Here is a 27,002-nt window from a genome sequence, read left to right as displayed (position 1 = left end):
GCAGCTGTTGAGCTTATTAAGAATTCATGGTCAGCATGGTAACGCTGTATACAAAGGGAGTCAGTAACAGGAATCTGAACAATGTTTAACAACTACTGTTACAAACAGTGGTAAAATTTCACTGGATGTGTGCAAAAAAGAATACAAGCTTCACAAAGTTGACATTTGAAACAGGAAAATCATCATAATATCTGTAGCAGTGGCAGCAGATGGATGCTGGTATCTGGTCCTGAATGGTTTCCTTATCACAAATAACATATTGCGTACAGTTTTCACAACTGTACTTCACTGTATATGACCTGCTTGTTGACTACAGGACTAATCATAGCTGTCTCAAAATTCAAATAACATTTTCCCTACACACATTCCTCATTGTTATATAAAAAAAACATATAAATGTGAGCTGGTTTTTGCCCCAATTCAGGATAGTAGCCACTAACAGACATAGATAACAGCCAAGATGTATTCTACATAGTGAAAGTGTGTGGTTGGAATGATGCCACAAGGAAGAAATGTGGTCATTACTTGCAGAGTGAAAAGAGCTGTCAAAGCCAAAAGAGCAAAGATGGTTGAAAGGAGCACAGGACAGCAGAGCTTTTACTAAAGTAAAGGTAGCAATAGCACAAAGTAAAAAAACACCGAGTTCAGTTCTGTATTCAATGTAAAAGAACAGAATGATTATCAGCTAAATGTGTTTATTATATATCATAATACTGGATTATTATTGATACATTAATGTGTAAGAGGCCTTTCATTGTGCTTTCATCTTGAAATGTAGTGGAGTAAAATGTAAAACATTTCCCACTGAAATGTACACGAAATTAGAAATGGTACCTAACTTGGTGCAGTACTTGAGTAAATGTCCTTGGTTTACATTCCACCACTGTTCCAGAATAAGGCTGAATATTGGGAAAAGAGATGCTGGCATTCACCCAGGAATTCTTGCCCAAATCTACTGTCTTTTGCTAGGGAAAAAAAGCACTTCCAGAAACCAATCTATTGAAGGCTTTAAACATGAATTATTCAAGACTTATTTAAACTGACAGTAACTCAGTAAGACACTAAAATGTACTCACTGCAGAGAGAACACATCCTGCTCAACCATGTGAGCAATATTTGGTGTCAATGTATTTTAGCCACATCTACCTCTCAGCAGCTACAGTACCTTTTGCAGGTCTGCAATGGCCTGCTTCAGATTCTTGGCCTGCTCGAATTTCTCCTGCCGGACCATGTCCTGCTTTTTCTGGTCTAGGACACGGATGATATGGGCAACTTCTGGGTCCTGGTACATGTCGAAAGCCAGGTCGTCCAAGGGGGAGATGGACTCACATTTGCTAAGTGCAAGACGGGACACAAGGATTTGAAACATTAAATAAATTGAAACGTTAAAACATTTCTTTCTACACAACAAAGTTCTGTGAGGATACACTGAGCCATGTTGAATATTGAATCAGAAAAGATGATTTAGTGTCTACATGAATTTGAGATAATGCCAGTGTAAAATACATGTGTCATCATCAGTTAAATGGGCTCCAGATTGTGCAATTCCTGATCAAAGAGGAAAAACACTGACCGACCCCCCAAGGAGTGAGACCCTGAGGTGAAGCATCCCTTGGGGGTTGATATATTCACAGAAAAAAACAATTTCGAAATGTGTTTTCCTCTTTGGACGGGCCACCACCTGCATTGTCTTCAAATGCGAGTGACCTTGAATGCCTTATTGGTTGGCTTCCAGACTAAATGGCTTTGTTGAACAATGTTATTGTCACAAGACAAAGAAACCAGGGTTCAATGGCCTAGCCTCACCCCATGAAGGTCGTGTCCAAGGCGGCTTCCAGCTGGGTACTGTTGAGGTAGTGTTCGATCAGCTGCTCTCTGCTTGGCTGGGGGTAAACAGATGGACAAATCACACACACACAAACACGTGCGTATATACTCTTGTATTACCAGTTTTCTACTCCCATTAGCTTTAAGGTGGCCCTCAACTTCAACCCTTACCTTGACCTTAAACTGCCTCTTTCAAAAACTCCTTGGACCTTGTAATGGCAGTACCACAAGTACTAACTCACACACTCACACATACAAACACAATTATTAATCAATGCCTCCTGGCTACGGTCATACATGGCGACTTATAATCTCTTGTATTGACTTCTATCCCTTGAAATGTTAAGTGGCCAATCAAAAAGAAACACTTCCTGCTGATGACATCATTCTTGCCATACTTCATTGGCAATAAACCAGCATTTATTAAGATAAAGGACAAATTTCCTTGTAGAGAAGAGGGCCACTTCCTGTTAACGGGTAGGATGTATGGACAAGAACAATGCTGTTTACTTACTTTATCATATAGTCTGTTGTTATTCTGTATGAAAAGAGAAGCTAAAATATGATCGAAGAGACCAAAGAGCAGTCAAAAGTGTTTAATACATCCTTATTTCAAATAACGCAGATTTTTCTTAACTGACAGCTTGACACGTTGCTAACTGATTAAAAGTGTTAATGTCACATCCTCTGTATTAGTCATTGACACAGATTAGATGTGATGTTATTGTTTTTGACAATAAGCACATCTGTAAGTGATGTTCTTGAACTACATTTCATAAAAAGAGCAGTTCACTCAAATTACAAAAGAAAAGTTCTTGATACAGATAGTTTTGGTTTTAACTGTTCAAGTTAAAGTCAAGAGATTTTAGCCTCCACCCAACACAATAAAGGCAAATGAATTTCTTACTGCAGTACGCTCAGAAGTGGGAAATTATATTTAAAAATTCAACATCAACTATGTACATTTTTTTTCAGAAAAATCCTCCGGCAGTGAGCAGTTTTCTGGAACTACTTTGCAGCAAAGGAAGAGCCCTTATGAAAACTGGGGACCATGTGTTCTGCAGATTATCCAGAGTAACACGGCATCTCAAAGTTCACACAACAACACATCTCGAGGAAAGAGAACACGCAACAGAAACGCCAGTGAAACTCAGCCTGAGAAGAAGAAAAGGGAGATAACAAAAAGCTCAACAAATTACAATAAAAGTTGAATATGAAAGAAAACATGTCTGAGGATTATCCCATCAATTTAATGGCCCATAAATCACTTGTTACTGTACATGAGAACTGGAGAGAGATGCAAAACATTTCTGATATGTCATAGAAAGATAAGCAGAGGTGTAAATAATAAAACTAATGATGGCAGTATCTAATTTAGCTGCTTCAGTGTCACGGTCCCGGCATGACATGACTTGCAGGGACACAGAGAGCGATGATAGTATTCACTGTGCATTTACTACAGCATAAATGAAGTTAGAGTAAGCAGAATTGAGAGCTTGCTCTTTGTATATAGGTCTTATATTGTTATCTTATCTATATTTTGGGATTTTTTATCTGGTTTCTTTTTTATGTGTTGTCTACATCGCACTGGAATTGAGGCAGAAATCTCAAAGCCAGACATCTCAAACAAATAAAACCAAAACTACCTGCATCACTAGATGTCACTACACGTAAATGGTTAGATGTGTTTTGTTTCTTCACAGTTTGGATGAACCGGCACACTTTACTGCTCCACAGTCTCCCTCCACAGGACAAACACAGCTTCCACATATGCAACACATATAAGAGAACAAGATCTAGCCGACCCTTCGGGCAAGATCACTGCTGTGGTGGAGGTGCTCAGAGTCGGATTAGCGGAGCAACAATGCGCAGCCTGTTCACTGGAATCTGTGCGAGTGTGTGTCCATGTCTTTCCATGTCTCTGTGTCTGTGTGTGTTTTAAGGTGCTCTCTCTCTCTCCTCCAGGACCTGTCCGTCTGCAGGACTATCGGATTACACCAGCTAACTAAAGGCCTCCTGTGTGATTACATACTGTTCTCCCTTTGTGTCTCATTACTACATTCCTGACACATATACACACATACACACACACACACACACCATTCAGGTAAACACGTGGGCATATACTGTAGACACACTTCTACACTGTCTTTGGATCAGTGAATACAGATAAATACTACATAAAACAACTATGAAATATATTAACTATATCTGTACAATCAGTGTATCCTCTCCATATAATTCGCCATCAAATATTGCCTCAAAATTTAGATTATGTTGAATAAAAATCTCTGTGACAGTCATTCACATTATTCAGGGCCATTATGGACATGTGATAAACATATATGAACATGTATATATGATATACGACATGTGAAGAATGCTCCGACCTGTTTTGTTTAACATGTCAAAAGTTCAGACTGTCATAGTGTCAGTGGACGGAGGGGGAAAAATCAGTCAGCCCCGTTCACAGTGACTGCTGACAGAGCATTGTCTCACAAAATCACAGCACAACTGCACCACCCGCTGCTGTGCTGGTGTAAGTGCAGTGACAGGTGACAAGTGAAGGAGAGTGCTCACTTACAATTGTATTAAAAGCATTGCCATCCACAGAATCTCCCAGAACATTAATGGCAACCAAAGCAACCTGAAATCATAAACAGATGTTGGTGAGGTGGTTGGACAAAACAAAAGTAAGAGGGTAAAATAAACAAAACAGTGCATGTGACATATGGGTGAGTGCAGGGCGGTTAACAGTGCCATCCGTTTAGTGTAAAGGGTATGACTGGTGATATTCAATATCTTTATTACTATAAACAAATCACATGAAAATGCTCAAACCAACAAACAACAAGTATCGACTGTGTTGATGCTGTGTCACAGAGCACCATTGCTGTCAAAAAACACATCAATGAGCGACACTGTTGATGAAACGTTCCTTCGCTTAAAATTAAAACATGCTGTTGTTTATTTTGAATCAATTCCACATAAACTGTATTGCTGCTGTAAATACTGATTAAAAGATATGGTTCCCCAAAAATGTAAGTTTAGTCACGATCTACTTGCCCCCTATCTATATCACATAAGCTGTATGGAGCAATTTCATGTTTTCTTTCAGTTTTTGTTTCATGTTCTAAACAAGTCCCCATCTACTTCTGATGTTAAGACGTATGCTGCAGCGCTGTTTTGCTGTGAAGCTCCACAAATGATTCGTGGACTATAAGACGTCAACCGAAGGTCCATTGGCATACGGGTGAGTAGATGATGACTTGAATTTTCATTTTTGGTTGAACCATCAAATAGGTATTAATCTGCAGCTGAGAGAAGCTATTCTACCAGTAAAATAAATGATTATTCACTTAATCCCTTCAGCACTATTAGATATTAAAATGCAAATCAAGCTTATGGTTGATGGCATAATTAGCCAGATGATGTTCAGAAATTGATTTATACAATATTTCAAAATGAATCCCCACGATTTGATATCTGACAACATTCTCAAGCTGCCTACAGAACACAAAATGCAGTCCTGCTCAAATTACCCATAATTTTTCTATCAGCCGCGTTTAAAGTCCAATCTAAAATGCTCTCATTTCACCACAACACATCACTATAACAAGACCCTTAACCAGGGTGGGAATTTTGTCATTTTAGGGGCAAGGCCATTTGGCCTTCACTTTTCTTGTTTTTTTAGGGGCACCAAAGCCACATGACAGGGCACAAAGGCCATTGAGTAAAATTTGATGATTTACCTTTCAGATTGATACCATAACATCCTAATTTATAATAAGACATGGATTATGTATTAAAACATTTTAATACCAATATCAAGTTAATGTTACATTATACATTTTTAAAAAAAAATTTTAAATAAAAGATTTTGGTTACACTACACTGAATATAAGTGAAGTTATTGAATATTTCTCCCAATAGAAATTCCCCCAAATTATGCCAAAGCACGTTTCTTCCAAACAAAAAATTGTAAAATAACCAGCAGGAGACCATTGATGTGTGGAGTGATTTTGGTGACACTACAGTGAATAATAGTGAAGTTATTGAATATTTTTTGTAGTATCTCTTTTCAGTGTTGCACTTTGTAGATCGTCCCTGCGCCCTCGTCTCACAGACGGCTGACCATAGAGACCAGTGTTAATGTCTAGGATGCCGTGAAATTCCCACCCTGCCCTTAACTCTTAGCTAAGAGGGGTATGCAGGCCTATCAGTTCCAAAAATAAAAAAATTGTTTTTTTTGTTGCTTTTTTCTCATAAATGAATGTAACCAAATTAGCTATGGAGTGTAACACCATCGCTACCACTAACAGAGTACCTGATTGTACTGATTGTAGCGGTTGACATGGTTCCTGTGGAGGGTTATTCTCAGGTATGTTCCGATGACATCTACATGGACTGACTTCAGCTCCCGTGCTTTGAAGCCTGTCTTTTCATTGTCGGACAAAGACACATATCTGTAGTGAGAATAGAGTTGCTGTTCAGACAAGACATACAAGACCAAAATGATATTCTACAAGGTACATTATTCTATCAGTGTGGGGTAACTCATACTAGATGCTTGGTGCAGTGGGTGGCACCTGTGTAAGACATGGGGACCAAGTTTTAAGCAAGTGCCTTGGTTAGGATGGACGACAGGCATAATGCTTATTGCTAACACATGCATGCATACTTTCTGCCGGAAACTCCCCTCAGTAGGCCTATGGTTTATAGCATGAATTAATCTGCCAATGAACTTTTCCTGATTAATCCATACATTTTAAATGTCAAAGGATTGTGAAAGATGTCCAAATGACTACCACAAAGATTGCCTGTTTGCACCTCCTTCATGGTATGGTCGGTTAAATACAAAATCAAATCCAGATCAGAGGACCAAAGCTACACATGTGGCTGCCGAGCAGCAGGGTCTGCAGTCTCACCCTAGTCTGCGAAGCTGCCCAGGGAACTCTGGGGTGCTAGTTTCAGGAAGGGCGTCTCCAATATGGAACTCCACCTTGGCTGGGATCAGGTACTGGTGGGCCAGCAGCTGCAGCTTCCTCACCCTACTTCTCTCCACCAGCTGGAGGGTGATGTGCTGAGGGTAGGAGCACTGTCTGCAGAGTATTTGATTCAAACAATGTTGAGTTACCGTTCAGTTCATTAAAAAAGGTTTGTATTGCTTTTGGAGCTTTGGAAGACCTTAAGTTGCGATGAATTAATGTGTTACGCTTTTAAAAGTACAGCACTACATTAACAATGTACCTGTTGGATCTCCAGCCATTGACTGTGGGTGCATGGACCATGAGTTCCTTGGCACTAAAGTTGTCCTCATGACTTGAGGAGTTGACCACAATGAATCCTATCTTTCTGGGCATCTCTTTGATGGACACTATTACAAGACAAACATTTAAATTAGAAAAAATGATGGATGTTAAGATTATGTTGATTCAACAATTATTATTATTATTACTATTCTTATTTGTATAGATAGTTCCAAACTGAAATCATGCTAATAGCAGACTACTATTGTGTCCAGTTGGTGTCCTTATATGGGTGCTTATGTTCAACATCTGAGAAATTTGGCAACTTTTTTCTGTGAATGTGAAACTACTTTTGTTAAAAAAAAATCCCACAGAAACTAATGAAAAAGAGTTTCTCAAGTATTGTTCAGCACTAGCACTGAATAAAATTCATGACCACGTTAAACAATAATAATAATATTATAAACTATACTATAAATCCATCTACAAGTAACAAAATGACAGAGGGTATGACTATTTGGTCAGGTGTTTCATACACTATCAGTAATAAAACATCTAGAAGCAGCAATCTTATTACATGAGGGACCCTTGGACAAAGTCTTATCAAATGTGGGTCTGTGATCTAATTTGTTTCAGTTCAGGGGCTCCTTGATTAACAAAAACGTTTGAAAATATGTTCTATAAGACTGTCTCAGCACTTTGACCATTTAAAGCACTTACAAGTAAAGGCAACGTTGAATATTTAGTAATAAAATCAAAACTATTAAATGTCACACATTCGCTTAGACCAAATGATGCTCAAGAAACTTGTCAGCAATTAGACAGCAATTCTACTGATTTTCAAATAAAACAGAAATGACACTATATTTTCATTTTAGACTAATATATTCTAACAATAAAAGACGTACTTCCAAACAAACAGAGATTAGGTATCAGTGTTCTGTTTTACTTTCATCATCATTTATGTGTACTGAATGTACATCATAGCTGTAAGTACGAATCCAAAAGGCTTAAAGATTTGTTTAAGGGTTTACTTACAAGGTAATTTATTCGTCATAATATACGACACAGGGTTGTATAATGAAATGAAAGTTTGTAAACGCTTTCATGCTACACAAATTACACAATATATTATGTACAGTTATTAATACACGAATATGAATAAACACGTAGTTCTTCTTTAGAACATGCGTCAGGGTGCATGTAAACTGCAGTAGCAAGATTGTGATGATGCGTCTTCATAATAAAAGTTCGACATCTGGCAAACACTGTCCATCAACTTTGACTGTGTGTGAGCAGCACGCATCGATGTTAGTCCACGTCTTCCCGTCCCGCTGTAACGTTAGTCCTGAGCTCTGTCGGCTCAGAACAATGTCGAGTGCAACAGCTTGATCTGAGATGTTGTGGTGGAGAGACAACAGCCTATGATTTCACGGTGTTTTGCCAGCCTTGGTCACATTTTGTCCAATTCCTGTTCCTGCAACCAGACATCAGCCAGGAGCAGCCTTAAATCCAACTGGATTAGCATGGCTATTATTCCGACTCTCCTCCTCCTCCTCCACTTGGCCGGTCGAGTCGGACTCAAGACACAGAGGGCCGCTGATCTTCTTCCAAAACATCCGCTGATGAGCACAGCATTTCTGCTATAAGCCGTACGTGTTTCAGCGACAAACCCGAAGTCAAAATACGGTTATAAAACATAAAAATGTAGCATAATTTGGAAGAGCTCGTTGCCATAGCAACCTCAGGCAAGCTCATACCTCTAGAGCACGACAGAAAACATTCACCAGTTACTGCACTGAGTTTTGCCTGAGTGTGCTCAACCCCCTTGGACAGGACAGAGAGTTCCTTCATGCTGACTTGAACTTGTTGTGCAGGGGGTGTAAGCTAACTGTTAACTAGCCAACACAGCTAGCCTTACAATGAACTGTATTCTTAGTTAAGGTATTTTACCTTGCCAAAATCCAATAAGTGCGCTGACAACGGTCATTCGTTGTGTCCTACCCTTCGTTAGTATACATCTTCGAGTAAATAAAGGTTTTCTTGCGCGTATTTCTTATAGAGTTATCTTACCACAGACATCACCGTAATCTTGACAGCTCGTAGTCGCATCTCATCTCCATAACCACCGTTGACAACTACCAGCACGGACATGCGCAATGGATTGCTGTCAAAGCAGTTTCATTTACGTACAAATCGATTTTGACATCAACTGCCATTTTTTTTTAAAACAACCTTAACATATATGGTCGTATTATGTTTTTAACTACATACCAAGACCATTTCCATATCGTTACATACCCAAAATACATGTAAATAAGCGTTTTCTCACAAGTTCTTCCTGGTGCTAGGGCGGAGCTGCGCCGGAAGTAAAATATTTGGCTCCAAAATAAAGGTGTCGCATGTAGTGGTAACCATAGACATATAAAGAAATATCTTTATGTCTATGGCGGTACCTACAAAATTACTTGCTCTTGTAGTATTGCAGTGGTAGGGTAGGTGCAGGGTATTCAAATATATTCTCCCAGATTAAAAAAAAAAATGGTACAAATGAATGCTCCGGTGCACAGGTCTCACGAAAACGGCTCATACATCTGTAATCATTGGGTTTTAATGTAGTCATCCTAACACGTTTTTACAAATTATATTTTAATAATTGTTTATTGAGGCAGGCATGTATTATCTTCTTTTTTTTTTTTAATCATTCCCAAACATGTACGCCCCGGACATCATTTATTTTGAAATATTAAAACGGATGTCGTGCATTTTATTGTCTTGGCTGTCTTGGTGACTTGTGTCTCGCAGCATGGATGACATGGAGGAATGGCCAGAAATAGAGAAAGCAGCGGCAGGAAAGAGGCGTGAACTGGTTTTACAGGGTTCAACTGTCGACGAGAGGATTTCCTCCAACGGGGGGCTCACCTCGGCCATCTACTCCCTCACTCTGCTGAATTATCTGGAGGTTAGCCAGTGTCCGAGTTTGACAGAGATCCACGAGGACATCCAGCATCTGACCAACCTCCAGAGCCTCATCCTGTGCCGGAACAAGCTAGCCTCCGTCCCGAATGTCGTCGGCAGCCTCAAGTCCCTGAAGGTCCTGGACCTTTCAGTCAACAACCTTAGGGTTTTGCCAGAGGAAATTACTCAGCTGAAGGAGCTCAACACCCTCAATGTGAGCTGCAACAGCCTGGAGGTCCTGCCGGAGGGACTGAGCCGGTGCACCAAGCTGTCCAACATCAACATCTCCAAGAATCACATCACCGGCTTCCCCGCTGACTTCTACTCGGAGAAACTGGATCTGCTCAGCACACTGGTCGCCTCGGACAACTCCATCGACCAGCTGAGTGGAGATATTCACAAGCTGGCTGCTTTAAAGGTCGGCCGAACTTCAACACCTGTTTTTAATGACAGAAATGCACACAAACAATACGACGTTTTTAAAATGTTGGTACACCATCTTGAATTCGGCACAACTTGCTACACACTCAATACAGAAATCAGCTAATCTGTATCTATCATGTCATATCAAAGTGGCGATTTTCTCTTAGGAAAATGTTCAAGGGCGGATTAAATGTACACCGATTTTAAGAGGAGTTGTCACTGTTTATAGTGTATATCTTAAATTATATCTAACAAGGTTTCACATTTGTTGATAGGCAATGAAGCATTAAAATATCCGTTTTTTGAATTGAGTTTGGTGGGTACCCTCCAAACAAACATACTTTTGTCCATCTCTTCTCATAGAGTGGTCCAGGGGTCCCCTGCAAATAATTCATTTCAGTGTTATTCCATAAGTGACGCCATGTTCGAATTTGACTGTTTTGGTCTTGGTTTGAATACACTTTACGTATTATAAACATCTTAAAGCAGAATTCTTATTTAATGGGGACCATGGGATCAATTATTATCTAATGGAGGTCCGTTCACCTAATTTTGTAAGTTTAAGGGTCCTCCTTGATGTGAAGGAGTTACAACACTGCTGCTTTACATAACACCAACAACGTTAGGACTAGCTAATGCTGTTCTCCACTGTGCCAAACTCATCTTGTGCACTGTGTTTCGTTCTCCTCCAGGTGCTCGATCTTTCCAACAACAAGCTGAGCGAGATCCCCTCCGATCTGAGCGACTGCCCCAAGCTTAAGGAGATCAACTTCAAAGGCAACAAGCTGAGCGACAAACGACTGGAGAAGATGGTCAACGGATGCCAGACCAAGTCCATCCTCGACTACCTCAGAGGAAAAGGGAAAAGGGAGGATGGGGGTGAGGCGGACGGGGGTCGCAACGCAGACAAGGGGAAAAGGCAGCAGCAGAGGAAGAAGAAGAAGGTGGCAGAGGAAAAGGATGAGATGGAGGAGCTGAACAAGATGGTGGTGAGGGTTCTCCATGTGTCGGACGTTGCCACAGCGCTCACAGTCACAGTGAGTGCAGAGGTGAAGGATGTGCGACCCTACTTGGTGTGCTGTGTGGTCAGAGGCATGAACCTGAAGTCTGGGAATGCGCTCAAACGGTTCCTGGTGGCCCAGGTAAGGCAGCCTATATCCGACCATTTTCTTGTCACACAATTAACAAGATGGCGACTTGTCAGTGTTGTCCCCAAATAAGATTCACCTGTTTGTTTTTTAGACAAAGCTTCACGATGACTTGTGCGGTAAGAGGACCATCGCAACCATTGCCACTCATGATGTGCAGCTTCTCAAAGCTCCCCTGATTTATGACGTCAAAATACCTACACAGCTGAAGGTATGTTCACACAAATTGGTTGGTTCATTATTTTTAGATTTTAATCAATTCGCTGTGCCAGCCAGACATCAAACATCTATCCTATTCAGTGATCAAATCAAAAGAATAAAAGAAACAGAGACAAAAGTCTTGTGTCTTTCAGTTGCTGTGTGCTCTTATAAATGTTCAAATTTCTCATTTTGTCAATGAACACAATGTTTGTTAGATTGCGTCCCTGGGTCGGAAGGAGATGACCGCTGTCGAGCTGATAAGACACCTTCAGCTGGAGGCTGACGAGCTGAGGAAGCAGAAGAAGAGGCAGAATGTCACTGGCCTCCACAAGTCAGTACAACTTAGGAATTCTCTGTGCAGCTTGAGCTTTGTTTATGTTGGGAAGTTTTTTAAAAGATCCTCATTAGTTGACTATAGGCTGAAGTCCAGGGTGGATATTTTGGGTTTAAAGTCTGTTAGTTATCAAGACATCTTGATATATTGTTATGTTTGAACACATGATAGCAGTATAGGTATGTTGGTCCGCAGCTTTAGTCTGTAGGTCAACCTAAATGTTTAATATGCAATAGATGGGAGTAGCTCATGAAGCTCAAATTGTGTCTTTATTGATTCCATATTTAAATAGCTGATTATGATAATCGACATAATACTGTTTAACAACAGTTTAACTACGCAGGAAGATGGACTAGTCAGGAACATAAAACAGTTACTTATACTGTACGATAGAGCTGCAGTGATTAGTCGATCAAAAGAGAAATAATGTATTTAAACTATTTTGATAGTTAAATTGTAACAGTCATTTCAAGAGCAGAAATGTCAAATATTCACTGGTTTCACCTTTTTTAAATCAAAGGACATGCTGCTCATTGTTACTTATATTGAATGAGGAGTCTTTCAATTTTGAACTGATGGTTGGACAAAAAGAAGCTATTGAAGACATCACTCTGTGCTCGATAATGAAAATAATCAGCATGTGCAGCTTTAATTGACAAGCTCAGTATTCCGCATGCCAAGTGAAACCTGTGCTTTATCATTTTTTGTTAAGTTAATCACATAGAGAATATCACATGCTGTCCATCTGTCACATTGGTTGAAGCCCTTTTCATATGTTCTCTCTCTCAACTTTGTTTTGTTTTTTTGTTACAGATACCTGCAGATTCTTCAAGGAAAAACACACTACCCCTGCCTCGTGGATGCAGAGGGACATGTGATTTCATTCCCACCTATTACCAACAGTGAGAAAACCAAGGTGTGTATGTATATTTTCTTCCTTGTTATTATGATTGTGTCCTCCCATAAGAGAGCATTTCATATGAAATCCGCTCATACACTTGAATTAATTAGTTAACAGATAAAATAAATGGTGCGTGTTGGCTCGTCTTTGTGCCACACTGACTTATTGTCGCCCACCAAGTAGGGGTGCAACGGATCAAAAAAACTCACGGTTCGGATCGTTTCACAGATCAGAGTCACGGATCGGATCATTTTTCGGATCAGCAAAAAAAAAAAAAGAGACAAGACAAATAAACATAACTTTGTAAATGCCGCGGTGATAAGCGGTTGTTGAGCAGCCTTCATTTTCACTCCTGTCAGTGAAACACCGGGGTGATGTTGCTTCAAATGCGTGGCCATGCTTGATGTGTTTCCACTGTCATATGGCTTTCTTGTGCCACAGTGCCTACACACCGTCACGGTTTTATCCACTAATCTCTTTCCTTCATCATTATATTTGACAGGGAAGCCAAAATGCTCCCATACAGGGGATTTAAATGACGCGGGGCGTTCAAGCTCCTCCGTACCTCCGCTCGCCATGACCACGCTGCACTTAACAAGTGTGTGGATTGAACATGCACACAACTTTTTTTTTTCATAACTCAATCAACGGATCACATGTGTGCAGAACCGAAGATATTGATCCGAACGGATCACGGATCAATGATGATCCGTTGCACCACTACCACCAAGTCTCTCTGTGTTTTAAATAATGCCATGATCGGCTGATTGTACTTAACAGATCAAGAAGACGACCAAAGAGTTGTTCCTGGAGGTGACAAGTGCAACCAGTCTGCAGACCTGTAAAGATATCATGGACGCTCTGATTGTAGTAAGCTTCACTTTTTCTTTCTGCTGAGTTAAAGTGTAATTTAGAGATTATCAAAACGTGTTTTCTCAGGTTATAACATCAACATCTTTCTTCATTGAATCTGGACCTTTGTTGTAGCCACACATATGAAAACCAGAAATCATGAAGACGCCACTTTGTTAGATGATCTGTAACTTTTTAAATAATCTCAATTATTCACTAGTTTTAAGGTAATATTATGTAGAAGATTTGTGGTGCAAGAGGAAAGGTCACTGTGGCGTGTTTGGCCTGGTGGACCCTCTAAGAAAAAACTTGATCCTAAGTTGATCATTAGGTTCTACAGCTACTTTTAATATGTCCAATACTTGATGGGACATCTTGGTGCTGGTTGTCGAGTAAATGGGCTCGCCACAGCCGATGCTGGACCCTGTCTCTGAGTGGTGTACATAGTCAAACCTAGGACAAATTTTCAAATGACAACAAAGAGAACAACTTTCATGATCTCGTAGTTTTTGGGTCTTCTGTTTTATTCTTTTGAGAGTCCTCTAAACTGTGCTTTAAAGGACATTTCCTGTTTCATCACAGAAAATGGCAGAGTTGAACAAGTTCACGGCCGAGCACCAGGATGAGGCGGGGTCAGACGGGGAAGGGGGCGGCCCACCAGAACTGGCTGCCAGCAATGAGACCTCCAGCGAGCTGATCATCCAGCAGGTCCGAACAGTCGACCAGGACGGGAACCTGAAGGTGGTTTACCCGTCGAAGACCGACCTCTCCACAGACGTCAGCAACTTGACCGTCATTTGGTAGTCAGGCTGCTGATAACCGCTGATGTTTACACTCACTCAAATGCTAAATGAAGTCACTGAAACAGATTAAGTTGTAGGACTTTAAGGCTAGTTTTGACAGCATGAAACAAAAGTACATCCCTTTACTTCAGGGAGCGCAGGAAATGTGATCCTAATAGGATCTTTCTGTGACTAAAACAACATCCAACATTAGTTTGATTTTTAATTCAAAATAAGTGACGCCTGATGATGAATGTTAACATTCGATTCATGTGCAGCTATTTGAACCACATGTTGTTGTGCTTTAATTCATCTTACCGCTTCCTCAAAGGATGATCAACATGACTAAGTGTATGTTCATATATCCTTATTTTTGTATTATTTACAAACTGAAAACCACTTGTCTGTTGGTAAAATGTATTGTTCAACTAACATTGACTTTAACTCTGGAGTCTTATCAATTATCTGTCATACGGGAAGATTTGTATGGCTGTTTATCAATTTATCAAGTATTGGCATTTTCCCTTTAATCAGCAGCAAGTAATGTATGAACTACACATTAAATATCCTCCTGTTTCATTCTTTGTATTTCATGTGTCTCCAAGAACATCTAAGGGTATAAATCACTGAAATCCTTTATGGGTCAAACTATTCCATGTTGGTGCTCTAGTAGAGTTAAATATCAGAAATAGGATCCTGCTGTTGTTTTTTTGCAGTTTTTTTCCTCTCCAGTGGACAAAATGACAAACTGACAGGTATATTTAATGCACTGCAGGTTTATTGGGATATGAATGAAATTTCAGCATGCTCACACAGAGTGATTTGGAGCCACCAGAGGATCTGCAAAAGAACAGACAGATTTCAATTCAAACAAATAATCTAAAAGGAGAATTCACCCCTAAATCAAAACTACTTATTTTTTTCCCTCTCCTCTTCTCTCATGTGGTGCTATTTATCCATCTAGATTGTTTGCCGTTCTTTGGAGATATCTGCAGTAAATATGCCTGTCTTCTCTTGAATATAATGGAACTACATGGCACTCGGCTTGTGGTGCTCTAAGCACCAATAACAAGCAATGTCTCTTTCCAGAAATCATGAACTGATTACTCAAGATAGTCCACAGACCTTGTTGTTGGCAGTTAAATGTAGGAACTGTTTTCTTTCTGTCGAACTAAACCTGCCAATTTTATCACTGGTCAGAAGGAAGCGTTCATCTATTGCATGTAATTAATGTTTACATCATGTGTGGTCACAAACACAAGCCTCTTGTCCATGAGCAGATTTCTGGCATCTGCGCCGTGATATGGAAAAAATGTAACAGTTCCTACATTAAACTGCCCCTAACATGGGCACTGGGTTATCTTGACTAAAAGTGTCGTGATTTACTGACGGAGACATCGCTGTTGAGTTTTTCAAACGCATCTTTAGTTAAGTGAATCGAGTTACATTCAAGAGTTGGCAGACATCTCATCGAAAGATATCTCCAAAACTCTGCAACTCACGCAAAATCAATCTTGCTTACTTTCTTACATTGCACTACAGCTGAGAGGAACTATATCTATTTGTGATGATAGATACCTGTTTGAATCATCACTGTAAAATGTTTCTCTTTTTTGATTGGAGATGGCTGTTTTACCAGCAGTGTGCTCTTAAAAATATTTCCACATCAGAACACTGAAACAGCACAATGGCCTTTAAGTGACTTACATTCACACACGTAAGCCACCTCCAGGTACTTGTAAGTGCCGCCACACGGATCACCAAACACTGAATTGCTCGCTCTGATGGTACAGCTGTTTTTGCCATTACAGCTGTGGACACAAGTGACACATTGTGTTTTTTGAAGAAGGTGAAAGATGGTAGCGATTAACATCTTCATATCTGTGATACTTTCTTAACTTCTTATGTGTGACAACGAGCGTGCAGCCGTACCTGTCAGCAACTTTGCTGGTGTGGCGTGTGCAGTGGACATTCTCAATCTGAGAGGCAGGCCGCTTGTAGGAGCACGTGGTCATGTCGCGCCGTCCATAGTCGGCGCCGTAGACAAATATAACCTGCCCTTCATCTGACAAGAAGGCAGAGAGGATGTAAATGTGGTCGAGAAGCAGGCAAACAGACGAGCTGCAAGTAAAATGTCGTGTTTACATTGATCACATTAATGCAAAAAAAACAACAATCGTAATCTTACCACAGTGCAGGTGTGCCAGAGAGTGCTCACATGTAGCAAAATGAACTGTCAAAGTGAAACGAATGAATCTCTTTAGATAATCACACTGTAAAACATGCAGCTTTGCTTCACTGGTAGTTTGACGCGGATGTGTGACTGACTTGCTGGGAGGCAGGTGTAGTTGGTTTCCAGGTATTTGTAAATGCCGTTACAGGGATCAGTGGTACGGACGGTATTCATGTTCAGCTCACACACCTTCTTGCCATCACACCTGTGGGAAAGAGAACAAGAGTGTGCTTTAGCCCAATAAAGCCGACTAAAACCAGAGTAGTGTAAACAAAATACTGTTGCAGACTTCACCATTTCATCAACACACTTTCCTTTGACAAATTTAACATTTTAAAAATTTGACAACAGTAGGTGCAATGTTAAGTTGTCACTGCCAGCAGTAGCCCTAAAGTTAAAAATGTTATATTTTTATCATTTTATCCCATTTAATGTGTACCTTCTCCTCAGGATGTCGACTGTGCCCTCCTGGAAGCAGTCCGTATTGGCAAGTTGTTCTTGAGGTCTGCCCGCGCTGCAGGTCTCATTGTCTGCACGTCCATACAGTGCTGCCTGCACACTGATCACTCCGATATCTGTGACGCAGGGAGGAATTAAAAAACGGGCAGAAGAAAACTTTCTTTTAATACCTTTCGTTATATTTGTTTATATGGAATAGTGTGATGTTATCTTTGTATTTCTATAGTCTTTGATTCTGTATAGTACATCCTGTATTCATACATCTGAAACTTAAAAAAAAACAAAAACTTGTAAATGTCGAATATTTTAGGTTATATATTTATGGTTGAAGGGCAATGGGGATGGGGAGCTCTCTGCCCATGTTTTTTCTGGTTTTTAAAGTCCAAAATGTTTAAACCAGGGATGCCTGAACGTTTTGCCTTGGAGGGCAAGAACTGAAACCACGGGCCAAAAACAAACGCCTATTGGTCTACACAAACTTTTGGCCTCAGACCCTACTTTGGGCGGGACTGGTTTAAACCAAGGGCTTGTCAACCAACGTTGAGCCGAATATTTGCAGGTTTTCATCCCAAACGACAACTCCAACCCCTCACCAGGAATCCTGGAAGCAGCAGGGCTGAACTTATCAGTGGTGTTACCCTCTGATGTGACTGATAGGAGTGAAAGCGTGCAGAATGTTGGCTCCACGCAACTTATCATTGGCCACTTCCTAAATTCCAGACAAAATTGTGAATGTGTAATTCACCAAATGTCTTGCGAAATGTGTCAGCACTGGTAGAGTCAGCTTAATAAGGCCATCAAACTTAAGGTGCACATAAAGACTTGGAGAGTTGAGTCATACCACAGCTCAGGCGATGGACGTTGAAGCTGTCATCACAGGTGACAGCTGTCTCTGTGGAAATGACTAAAACGACAAATATAAATATGTAAGTTGAAGCGTGCTCACGCCATAAACTGTATGTAGAAAATGAACACAAGCGCTCTCTAGCATGCTCTCAGACATTTACCTGCAGTCATGAAGAGTGAACATGTTGCTGCCAGCACTGGAAAAGAGACGTCAAACTGTGTCAGCCATGAGTATGTGTTAAAGTGTTAATATCATAAGACAATAGTAAATGTGGTATGTTTTTCTTAACCTTTTACTTAGATTATGATCTGCACTTACAAAAGGCACACAAGTCATCCTAAAGTGGGAGGAGGGGAGGGGGATTTTCATCCTCTCAAAACACCCTTTCAGCATACAAACAATAAAGCAACATATGTAGATATTGACAGTTTGTGCGATTTGGTGCTCCTCGCAGCTTCTGGGTGCATCAACACAAATTCCAGTTCTGTAACAATGTGTCAAACATAATGTAGATGCTAACTACAACCAGAACTCATTACGTCATAACAATGTTATGTGTTAAAAACGTTTGTCTCGAGGTAAACTTTTGTGACGCTGTGATCCTACCGTCTCACTGAGGTTACACAGGGCAGAAATAATTGTTAGGGGGCCAGAGTGTCTGAGACAGAGACACCATTCACACTGTTACAAGACACTGTACCATCAACATGATTTTGAAGCTGATAAAAGTATCATATAGTATACTATACTATAGTATAGTATAGTAAAGTATAGATCCTATCTGGATCTATAATGGCAGTTTAGGGGAGCTTTCAGAGTAACCCAAAAACTGCAACTGCAACACCTGGAGCAATTTTCTCCCAGTGATTATACAGGAAAAAAAAAAAGTATTTCTACTCATAGTATTTGTGAGCAATGTAAATCAGGTGACGGGACCCTGATTCATCTTCTATCGCAGTCCAAACAGCTGAAACCATTGAGAAGATTTTTTCAACACATCCAAAAGCTGAATCACACATATTTCACTCACTAATAATGCTAGAGGAGGTGGGCTGGGATGTTAGACATTTAGAAAGTTAGACATGCAAAACTGTAAAACACTTTGCTTGACAAAATATGTCTTTGGAAGTAAAAAAAAAAAAAAAACAGAGAGAGAGAGAGAGAGAGAGAGAGAGCAATGATTGTAAGCAAGCCATTCTTTGACAAAAAAAGAGAATAACATAAGGTTAACATTGTCTAAAATAGTACTCTCTTTATGCACCTGAGAATTGTACATGCATTGCTGATATTGCAAAATCATCGAATAGCAATATATGTGTTGTGTCAACTATAATGATAAGAAAGACAGGGATGTATTTGCCATTTTTAAGTGATCTGCCCCCTCACAAGAACTCAGATGGTGGACATGGCGCACACACAGTGTCAATGACGACTCCAAACAACAAATATATTAATAGCTTTCTTTAACCCTAACCCTTTAAAAAAACAACTAACTCATTCAAAATACAGCTGTATTTGTCAGTCGGTGGTGTACTCACACAGTGTGGTGGTGAGTCTGAAGAGGAACATGGTTTTTTAGCAGATCCAGCCTGAGGCGAGCAGAAGGAATGATGGTGGCTGAAACAGATACACCGGTATTTATTCTGCTGCATCAAAGAACCACTCTTTGTCGTACACGCAAAACAATAGCTCAACCTTGCGCAATTGCTACCAACAATGAGAGAGGACGATTCTCTGGTTACAGAAATGCCACAAGGTGACACATGCAAAGATCCCCGAACAAAAGAGAGATAGAGTTAGGTTACAGACAGCATTGCAAAACTCACGAGAATGTTATTTACGAAATGCATCACTCCTTTGTTGATCCATCTTCCTGTTAGGAGTGGGTTTTTCCAGACTGACAATGAGCTCATTCATGTTTATTTCAAATCATCAATTTTTTTTTACCTGTCCTTCCTTGAATAAATGCTCCCTGTCCGTGAGGTATACACCGCAGAGTCCTCTCCAGTCTTCCTAACGTATCTCTTTACCCTCCTCAAAGTGCCTTGCTTTGGAATGAAAAACACACTCTTTGGAATAAACGAGGGGCTCAGCTTTTCAGTAGCTGCTGGAACATCTTTGAGGTTATTTCACAATAATGTGATTTGGTGCTGGACAACTGACAAACAAATGTCAGCAAATTAACAGATGTTGCAATGTTATTTTCTCTGAGGACATCCCGGAAAACTCTAAAGCACCAATCGTTATCTTTTGCAAGAGTGTTACTGCTACAGAGGCCCTGTGGGGCAAGTGAGGACATTTTTATTTATATTCTGATGATCAATTTTCTAAGTCTGATCTAAATTGTATTCTCTCCTGACTGTATGGATCATGTCAAAAATACGAATTTTTATCTTTCTAAGCCTTTTAATTTTTTTTTTCATCTTTGAAAACCTTTGAAACTTTGAAAAATATTGTCCTGATTTTTTTTTTTCAAGTTTTCAAAGATTACTCAGATAGATAATCTTGGCAAAACTTTTTTTTTTTTCCCCCACAGAAAACACGGCTCCTGAAACGCCTCATCTGTAGTCTTGCTTTTAATTATGTGACTCCAACATCGTCACTTAAGAGTTAATTTAGCACAGCTGCTCTGTTGTTGCTTGCTGTGCTGACTCAGGCATGTGTGAGCTGGCCAATCAGAGCAGACTGGACATTTGGGTGGAGGGGCCTTAAAGAGACAGGAGCTAAAATGGAGAGTTTCAGGCAGAGGGGGAAATCAGTGCTGCTGCACTGGATAGCATGAGCAAACTGATGTGTTTTTTGAGCATTTAAGCCTGTGAACCTATTCTAGTAATAGCCCAAAATAAAATGATACACCTGAAAGCAGAATATGTCTCCTTTAACATCACCAATGGCCAACACCATAAAATCTGTTAGTCTGTGTGTTCTGATCACAGACGAGCTTCAGTAGGATCAAACAATGGCTTTGAGCTACTTACATAAACATCTGACAGATTAATGTTCAAATGCAGGCTTGAATGTGAGTTAGGACATATGAAATCTGGGTGTTTTTGAGAACAAGTCAAACCAAGTGGTATCACTTGCGCTGGAATAAAAAAAACACTCTGTATACACTCGAGGGGGTTAAACTGGTTCTGCAGTTGCCTTTTACAATAATGTGGTCTGAGTGCTGGGAAACTGACAAACAAATGTCAGCAAGTGAAGAGATGTTGCAATGTTATTTTCTCTGAGGACTTCCTGGAAAACTCTAAATCACCAATTGTTATCTTGTGTTACTGCTACAGAGGCCCCGTGGGGCACGTGAGGACATCTTTCCTTCTTCTGAAGATCCATTTTCTAAGTCTGATCTAATTGTTTTCTATCTTGAGTTTATGATGATGATCTTTCCAAGTCCATTAATATATGTTTATTTTTATCTTCAACAAAGCAGGTCATTTTTTTTTTGTTCACTTGGTTTTACACATGAAAGAAATATTGTCCTAAAAAGTTTTTTCTCCACATGTTTTCAAAGATGAAAATTAAAAGCTATTTAGAAAGATAATCCTTGCAAAACCTTTTTTCCTACCAGTTCTCAAGTCGTAAACACAGGAGAGAAAACAATTTAGATCAGACTTATACAACTGATCATCAAAGTAAAACCTCACCTTCCACACATTGCAGTGGAGCTTCAGACGAATCTGGTACTCTAGATCTGATAGGATTCATGAAGCTCTGCTGCTGCACATTCTTCAACTTTGTGTTATAATAATGAAGACCTAATCGTGAAATGACAAGACATGCAGATGATTGAATGTATTTTATTTAATTGAATACATATTTGGTGTGATCTTATCGGGATCTCACAATTGAGTGTCCCCTTCAGTGATTGTAGAATCTGCAAAAAAATAAAATAAAAAATGAATAAAAGACTTCAGAAAAGTGACTGATTGGGTTACTCCAGGATTGCAAATAACTAACCCTTGCCTTTTGTCTGTGTTTAAACAGTTGCTTGAACAACATTTTTTTTCTAAAATCAAGAACCAATATAACCCCATTGAAAACGGAATACATGGAAAAATAGAGCCAACAGAGGAAGGTCAATTTCCACACCAACAGAAGCTCTCCCACAGAAAACACTGCTCCTGAAATGCCTCATCAGTAGTCCGCTCTCTAATCATGTGACTTCATCACACTTTGTCACACATTTGCTCAATTTAAGGCTAGTTTTATTCAGCACAGCTGCTCTGTTGTTGTTTGCTGTGCTGACTCAGGCATGTGTGAGCAGTCAGAGCAGACTGGACATTTGGGTGGAGGGGCCTTAAAGAGACAGGAGCTAAAATTAAGAGTTTCAGACGGGGGAATTCAGTGCTGCTGCAGTGGACAGTATGAGCAAACTGATGTGTTTTTTGAGCATTAAAGCATGTGAACCTATTCTAGTAGTAACCCAAAATAAAATGATACACCTGAAAATCAGCATACTATGTCTCATTTAGGTCCAATGGCTACCATAAAAAAATATAGCATAAAAGTCTGTTAGTCTGTGTGTTCTGATCACACAAAGCTTCAGTAGGATGAAACAATGGCTTTAGCTACTTACATAAACATCCGTAAGACACATCCAGGTACTTGTAAGTGCCGAGACAGGGGTCTCCAAACACTGAGTTGCCTGCTCTGATAATACAGCTGTTCTTCCCATTACAGCTGTTGAGACAGAGTGATGTGTGAATGCAGGCTTGAATGTGAGTTAGGACATATGAAATCTGGGTGTTTTTGAGAACAGCTCAAAGTAGGTGGCATCACAAATGTTGCCTCTAGCAATGCACAAGTGCTATGAAGGTAAATAAAAGGCAGACTGTACCGGTCAGAAACTTGTTCTGTGACAAGTTGAGAGCAGTCAGTTTTTTGGATCTGAGGAGGAGGCCGCGTGTAAATGCACGTGTGCCGGTCGTGGCGTCCATAATTAGCATAGTAGATCGATAGAACCTGCCCTTCATCTGGCAAAAAGCAGAGGAGATGGAGACAGTGCTGATGCTGAAGTGCCATGAAGTAATTGTAATTTTATTGTTTTGTATTGTTTGTTGGTTTGTTTGGTTGTTTATTGATTTTTGCAGAGAGGAAAGTGGGTATATATATATATGTTTGTAAGTATGTAGATATGTATGGTTATGGGTAAGTGGGTGCGGGAAAATACAAACCTACTTAAATTATTTTAACATTTTTAATAAATTAGGACATGTAATTACAATTGCCTGTTTTCATATTATTTTGTTGATTTGCTTGTTTATGGACAAAAAAGGGCATTTTCGAAATAAAGATTTCAATCAGTCAAGCGATCAAGTACAATAACAACTCTCTCATGTTAATGCAACATTTATACAAAGAGGAGAGAACGTCATCTTACCACACTGCAAGTGTGCCAGAGAGTGCTCACATGTCACTTGGTAAGCTGTGAAAATAGCATGCGTCACAGTTAACATCTGTTATCAAACCCTTAACACACCCGGTTGACGCATTTTGTGTCAGAAATCACACCTCTTCTTATTCTTGATCCTCAGATCAGACTATAAATAGGACTTGAGAGTAGCACACAGATTCTAGGCAACATTACACATGCTGTTTGAATCATTGAAACCCACTCCAAACAGCTAGGTCCAAAAGCTGTACTGTATATTTCCTTTGTGTTTGAAATCTTTTGTACAAACAGGCGAACCATTAACCCACCAAATCTGTTAAAGCTGCTGTAAGTGATATATATCTTTTTTATTTTATTTTATTAAAATAAGTATTGATTAGCTCCGTATTCCAAACGTAATCACTGTTATAGTGTTTGGTCAGTAACCCATGTCTCTTGTCCTACTGCTCATGCAGTAAAAGAGAAAGTCAGTTTTCTGGTGTTGCTGCCCACTTTAACCATTCAGAACAGAGAAGCCCACAAATAATCCTGTCTGCTAATCGACATGCAGAGAGCATGTTTGCTGCTTTGCCTGGCATTTACCGCTGCACTTTCATGTGGTGATGTAGATGTCATAGTTTGAGATTGTGGTTCTGTTATTTCCTGTTTTATTTTGAAGTTGTGCCATGTTTTGTTTTTCATTTCCTCCCTTTGTGTGATTTCCTGTCCCTTTTCTGTGTTATCCTGCTTTTTAGTTAAAGGTCTGTGTGCTTCCTGCTGTCTTTGTCAGCTTGTCTGTTTTGCTCCCCTGTGCCTGTTCTCTTTGTGTCCCTTCTCCCATGGTTTGTTACTGGCTTTATGGTTTTTCCCTATTTGTACCTTGCCTTTTTGTTTAGCTTTTGTGTTTCATCTTAGTATTTTTATATTTTTTGTTAACAGATTTTGTTATTAAAAGCTCACTTTCTGTTCTTCACCCTGCCTGCCTCCTGAGTGCTACACGTAACTGCAGAGAGGAGGGAGGGGGTTGCTAACTGCAAAATAGACAGGGAGTTGGCGAGAATGACTACAGGGCTTACAGCAGCTTTAAGAGTCTGGCAACTTTCCTTTGGTTGCATGAAGACATGTGACTAACTTGCTGGGACGCAGTTGTATTTGGTCTGCAGATATTTAGAGGTGCTTGGGCAGGGATTTGATTCGCTGACGATATTGCTGTCTACTTCACACACCCGTTTTCCATTACAGCTGCAGGGAGAACATAAAGAGCACAGTTAAAGCAGAATCACAACAAAACTTAAAGGTCACACTGATAACATTTTTATGTAGACAAATCATTTTAAAAGAATAATACATCCACAGAGCTTGCAGAAAGTGCAGAATGCAAGTATTTTCTTTGAAAACATCATTATGATTGCACGTTAGCAAGGTAAGCTAGTGTAACAACTGGCACCCACCTGAGGGGGCAGCTGATCTAAACAACAGCGGCGTTGGGGCAGGAATGCATAGAAGGGGAGAGATGGAATGCCACATTTTGGAGTGACGCCGAGATTGAAAAGTGGCCAAAGTGTCTGATCCCTGGACTGGTATACCGATCCTTGGAGAGGTATGCCGCTGTCATGCCTCTGGTATACCGATCCTTGGAGTGGTATGCCGCTGTTATCCAACAGTCTTTCAGACGCATAGCAGTCTCATATTTGTGCAACTGTGTAAATTATTTTGGTCTATTTCGATCATAATGTTCACCTTTTGATCTATTACAAATGTACAACAAAGCTGACATGAAGAGGGAAAATGTAATGTAATGAGCAGTTAAACTAAAAAATTCTACAGCCAATAAGTGGTGAGACATTCTTGAAGATAATCCGATTTATTTTTTCTATAATGTATGAAGGTCTAATATATTATATTCCAGGTTTGTTCTTGGTTTTGGTGAATGTTATGACAATATGTTCACCTTGTAATGACATAGGCTTTTGTTTGAACAGGTGTCATCTTCACATGTATTGAAATATGACACATACATCACATTACATTTTTCAGTATGTGTCAATATATGTTTGTTCTGTAAGAGATCAGCTACCTTAAAAACTCAGCTAAGCCTCCCTGAAACCCCTCTTCTCATAGAAGGCCCCTTTTCACTGGCCTGGTACTCTGTTAGGCTGTGATAAGTACATCCTGGTAAGCATGTCTATGCGCAACATACATCCCAATTCATACAAGTGCATACCTATTCCCGAGGGAGGCTGTAACAGACACCATAGGGCAGCTGGTATCAGAAGTCTCCTGCCGAGCTTTTCCCTCACTGCAGGTTGCATTGTCCGCACGGCCGTACAGTGCTGTCACGACATTGATAACTCCAGTTTCTGGATGAATCAGACAAACCAAAGCAGCTCTTCAGGGCAAAATGTAAGCAAATCCGCACAGGAAGTTTGAGAGTACATTTAGTCATACCACAGCTCAGCCGATGGACAGAGTTGGCTTCACAGGTGGTGACTGTCTCTGTGGGGAAATCTAACAACCAATGTGACAGTTATAGTTCAAGGGCACGTGGGCAAAAATATATTCAAGCATCCTCATATTATGCACACACAAGCACACACAGATCACTACCTGCATTAACGAGCAGAAAGGTTGCTGTCAGCACTGAAAAGAAACAGCACTGTTAGACTGAAATCCATAAAAACAGAACATTTAACAAGTGTTAAATGGAAAGGATTATTTTTTTTAGTTTTCTTTAATTTTTCAGTCTAAAACCACGATTTGGCGTCATTGGTACATTTATGTTATTATGGTTGTGATTATACTCACAGAGCGTGGTGCTGAAGGGAAGCATGGTTTTACTGGAGCCACGGGCAGGCGAGAATGACGGTGGGTAGATAACCACACAGTATTTATGCATTTGGATCTACAGAGGAGTCTACGGGGGAGTTTGCATCTGTTGTGCAAAACCTGACTACAGTTGTTGCCTATTGAACTGGCCGTAATCTCCAAAATGAGCGCACTTTGTCCCAAAGTTTGAGCTGCAGCAGTGCAAAGTCTATAAGGAACCAAGCCAAGATACTCAAAAAGACAAGGCTCGGAGCTGAGAGGAGCGGCAGTCTGATGAATTACTGGCTAATACAAGTCAACCTTAGTGTACAGAAGAGAAAATACAGTTCATGTGGAGTTACAATAATACTGTTTGTGCATTGCCCTTATGAAGAACGGACGCTTTCTCTCGTAGCACAGTGTCCAACCCTCAGACAGAGGACGACAAAAACCTTGAAGTGCTGACTGCAGCAAGCCTCTGTGCTCTGTATCAGGAAATGCATTGTCGCTTCAGCATGCCTTGGTTGCCACAGCAAGCAGCAAGCATATAGTGACCAATAACAAATGGAAGGAGTGTTATGAGACACCAACTCTCATGGGCATTTCCGCCAA

The 27,002-nt window shown here is 40.1% G+C and overlaps 3 protein-coding genes across 5 annotated transcripts in view; 1 reads left to right on the top strand and 2 right to left on the bottom strand.

The window, feature by feature from the left end:
• Nucleotides 1-9,425, bottom strand: part of cep104 (centrosomal protein 104) — a 34,600-nt gene extending 25,175 nt beyond the window's left edge. Inside the window, exons 1-7 of one of the 3 annotated variants that reach the window (XM_030424413.1) lie at nucleotides 9,150-9,425; nucleotides 7,078-7,204; nucleotides 6,756-6,929; nucleotides 6,155-6,293; nucleotides 4,412-4,474; nucleotides 1,807-1,883; nucleotides 1,166-1,334 (exon numbers count right to left, since the gene is read on the bottom strand). In XM_030424413.1, coding sequence (XP_030280273.1) covers nucleotides 1,166-1,334; nucleotides 1,807-1,883; nucleotides 4,412-4,474; nucleotides 6,155-6,293; nucleotides 6,756-6,929; nucleotides 7,078-7,190 — 735 coding nt within the window. In that variant the 5' untranslated portion in view covers nucleotides 7,191-7,204; nucleotides 9,150-9,425. The remainder of the gene's footprint in view (nucleotides 1-1,165; nucleotides 1,335-1,806; nucleotides 1,884-4,411; nucleotides 4,475-6,154; nucleotides 6,294-6,755; nucleotides 6,930-7,077; nucleotides 7,205-9,149) is intronic. The other 2 variants (XM_030424411.1, XM_030424412.1) reach the window with 2 other exon arrangements.
• A 407-nt stretch (nucleotides 9,426-9,832) lies between these two features.
• On the top strand, nucleotides 9,833-15,254 carry lrrc47 (leucine rich repeat containing 47). Its single transcript, XM_030424414.1, has 7 exons — nucleotides 9,833-10,452; nucleotides 11,150-11,599; nucleotides 11,700-11,816; nucleotides 12,022-12,137; nucleotides 12,954-13,056; nucleotides 13,822-13,911; nucleotides 14,476-15,254. Exons 1-7 carry the CDS (start codon nucleotides 9,883-9,885, stop codon nucleotides 14,695-14,697), a joined length of 1,668 nt encoding a protein of 555 aa, XP_030280274.1. The 5' UTR covers nucleotides 9,833-9,882; the 3' UTR covers nucleotides 14,698-15,254.
• A 179-nt stretch (nucleotides 15,255-15,433) lies between these two features.
• On the bottom strand, nucleotides 15,434-26,549 carry LOC115584335 (rhamnose-binding lectin-like). Its single transcript, XM_030421678.1, has 19 exons — nucleotides 26,391-26,549; nucleotides 26,193-26,225; nucleotides 26,034-26,093; nucleotides 25,810-25,945; nucleotides 24,718-24,827; nucleotides 23,595-23,639; nucleotides 23,052-23,187; nucleotides 22,791-22,894; nucleotides 22,056-22,088; nucleotides 21,859-21,969; nucleotides 19,753-19,788; nucleotides 18,375-18,410; nucleotides 18,209-18,271; nucleotides 17,348-17,483; nucleotides 17,004-17,113; nucleotides 16,864-16,908; nucleotides 16,608-16,740; nucleotides 16,383-16,486; nucleotides 15,434-15,515 (listed from the first exon to the last, which is right to left on the bottom strand). The coding sequence occupies exons 1-19, from the start codon at nucleotides 26,479-26,481 to the stop codon at nucleotides 15,484-15,486; spliced, it is 1,554 nt and encodes a 517-aa protein (XP_030277538.1). The 5' UTR covers nucleotides 26,482-26,549; the 3' UTR covers nucleotides 15,434-15,483.
• Between the last annotated feature and the right edge of the window lie 453 nt (nucleotides 26,550-27,002).

This window comes from Sparus aurata, chromosome 7, assembly GCF_900880675.1.
Source record: "Sparus aurata chromosome 7, fSpaAur1.1, whole genome shotgun sequence".
In the NCBI taxonomy this organism is placed as follows: domain Eukaryota; kingdom Metazoa; phylum Chordata; class Actinopteri; order Spariformes; family Sparidae; genus Sparus; species Sparus aurata.
Note: the sequence above shows the minus strand (reverse complement) of the source record. Positions and strands in the feature narration are given on the sequence as shown.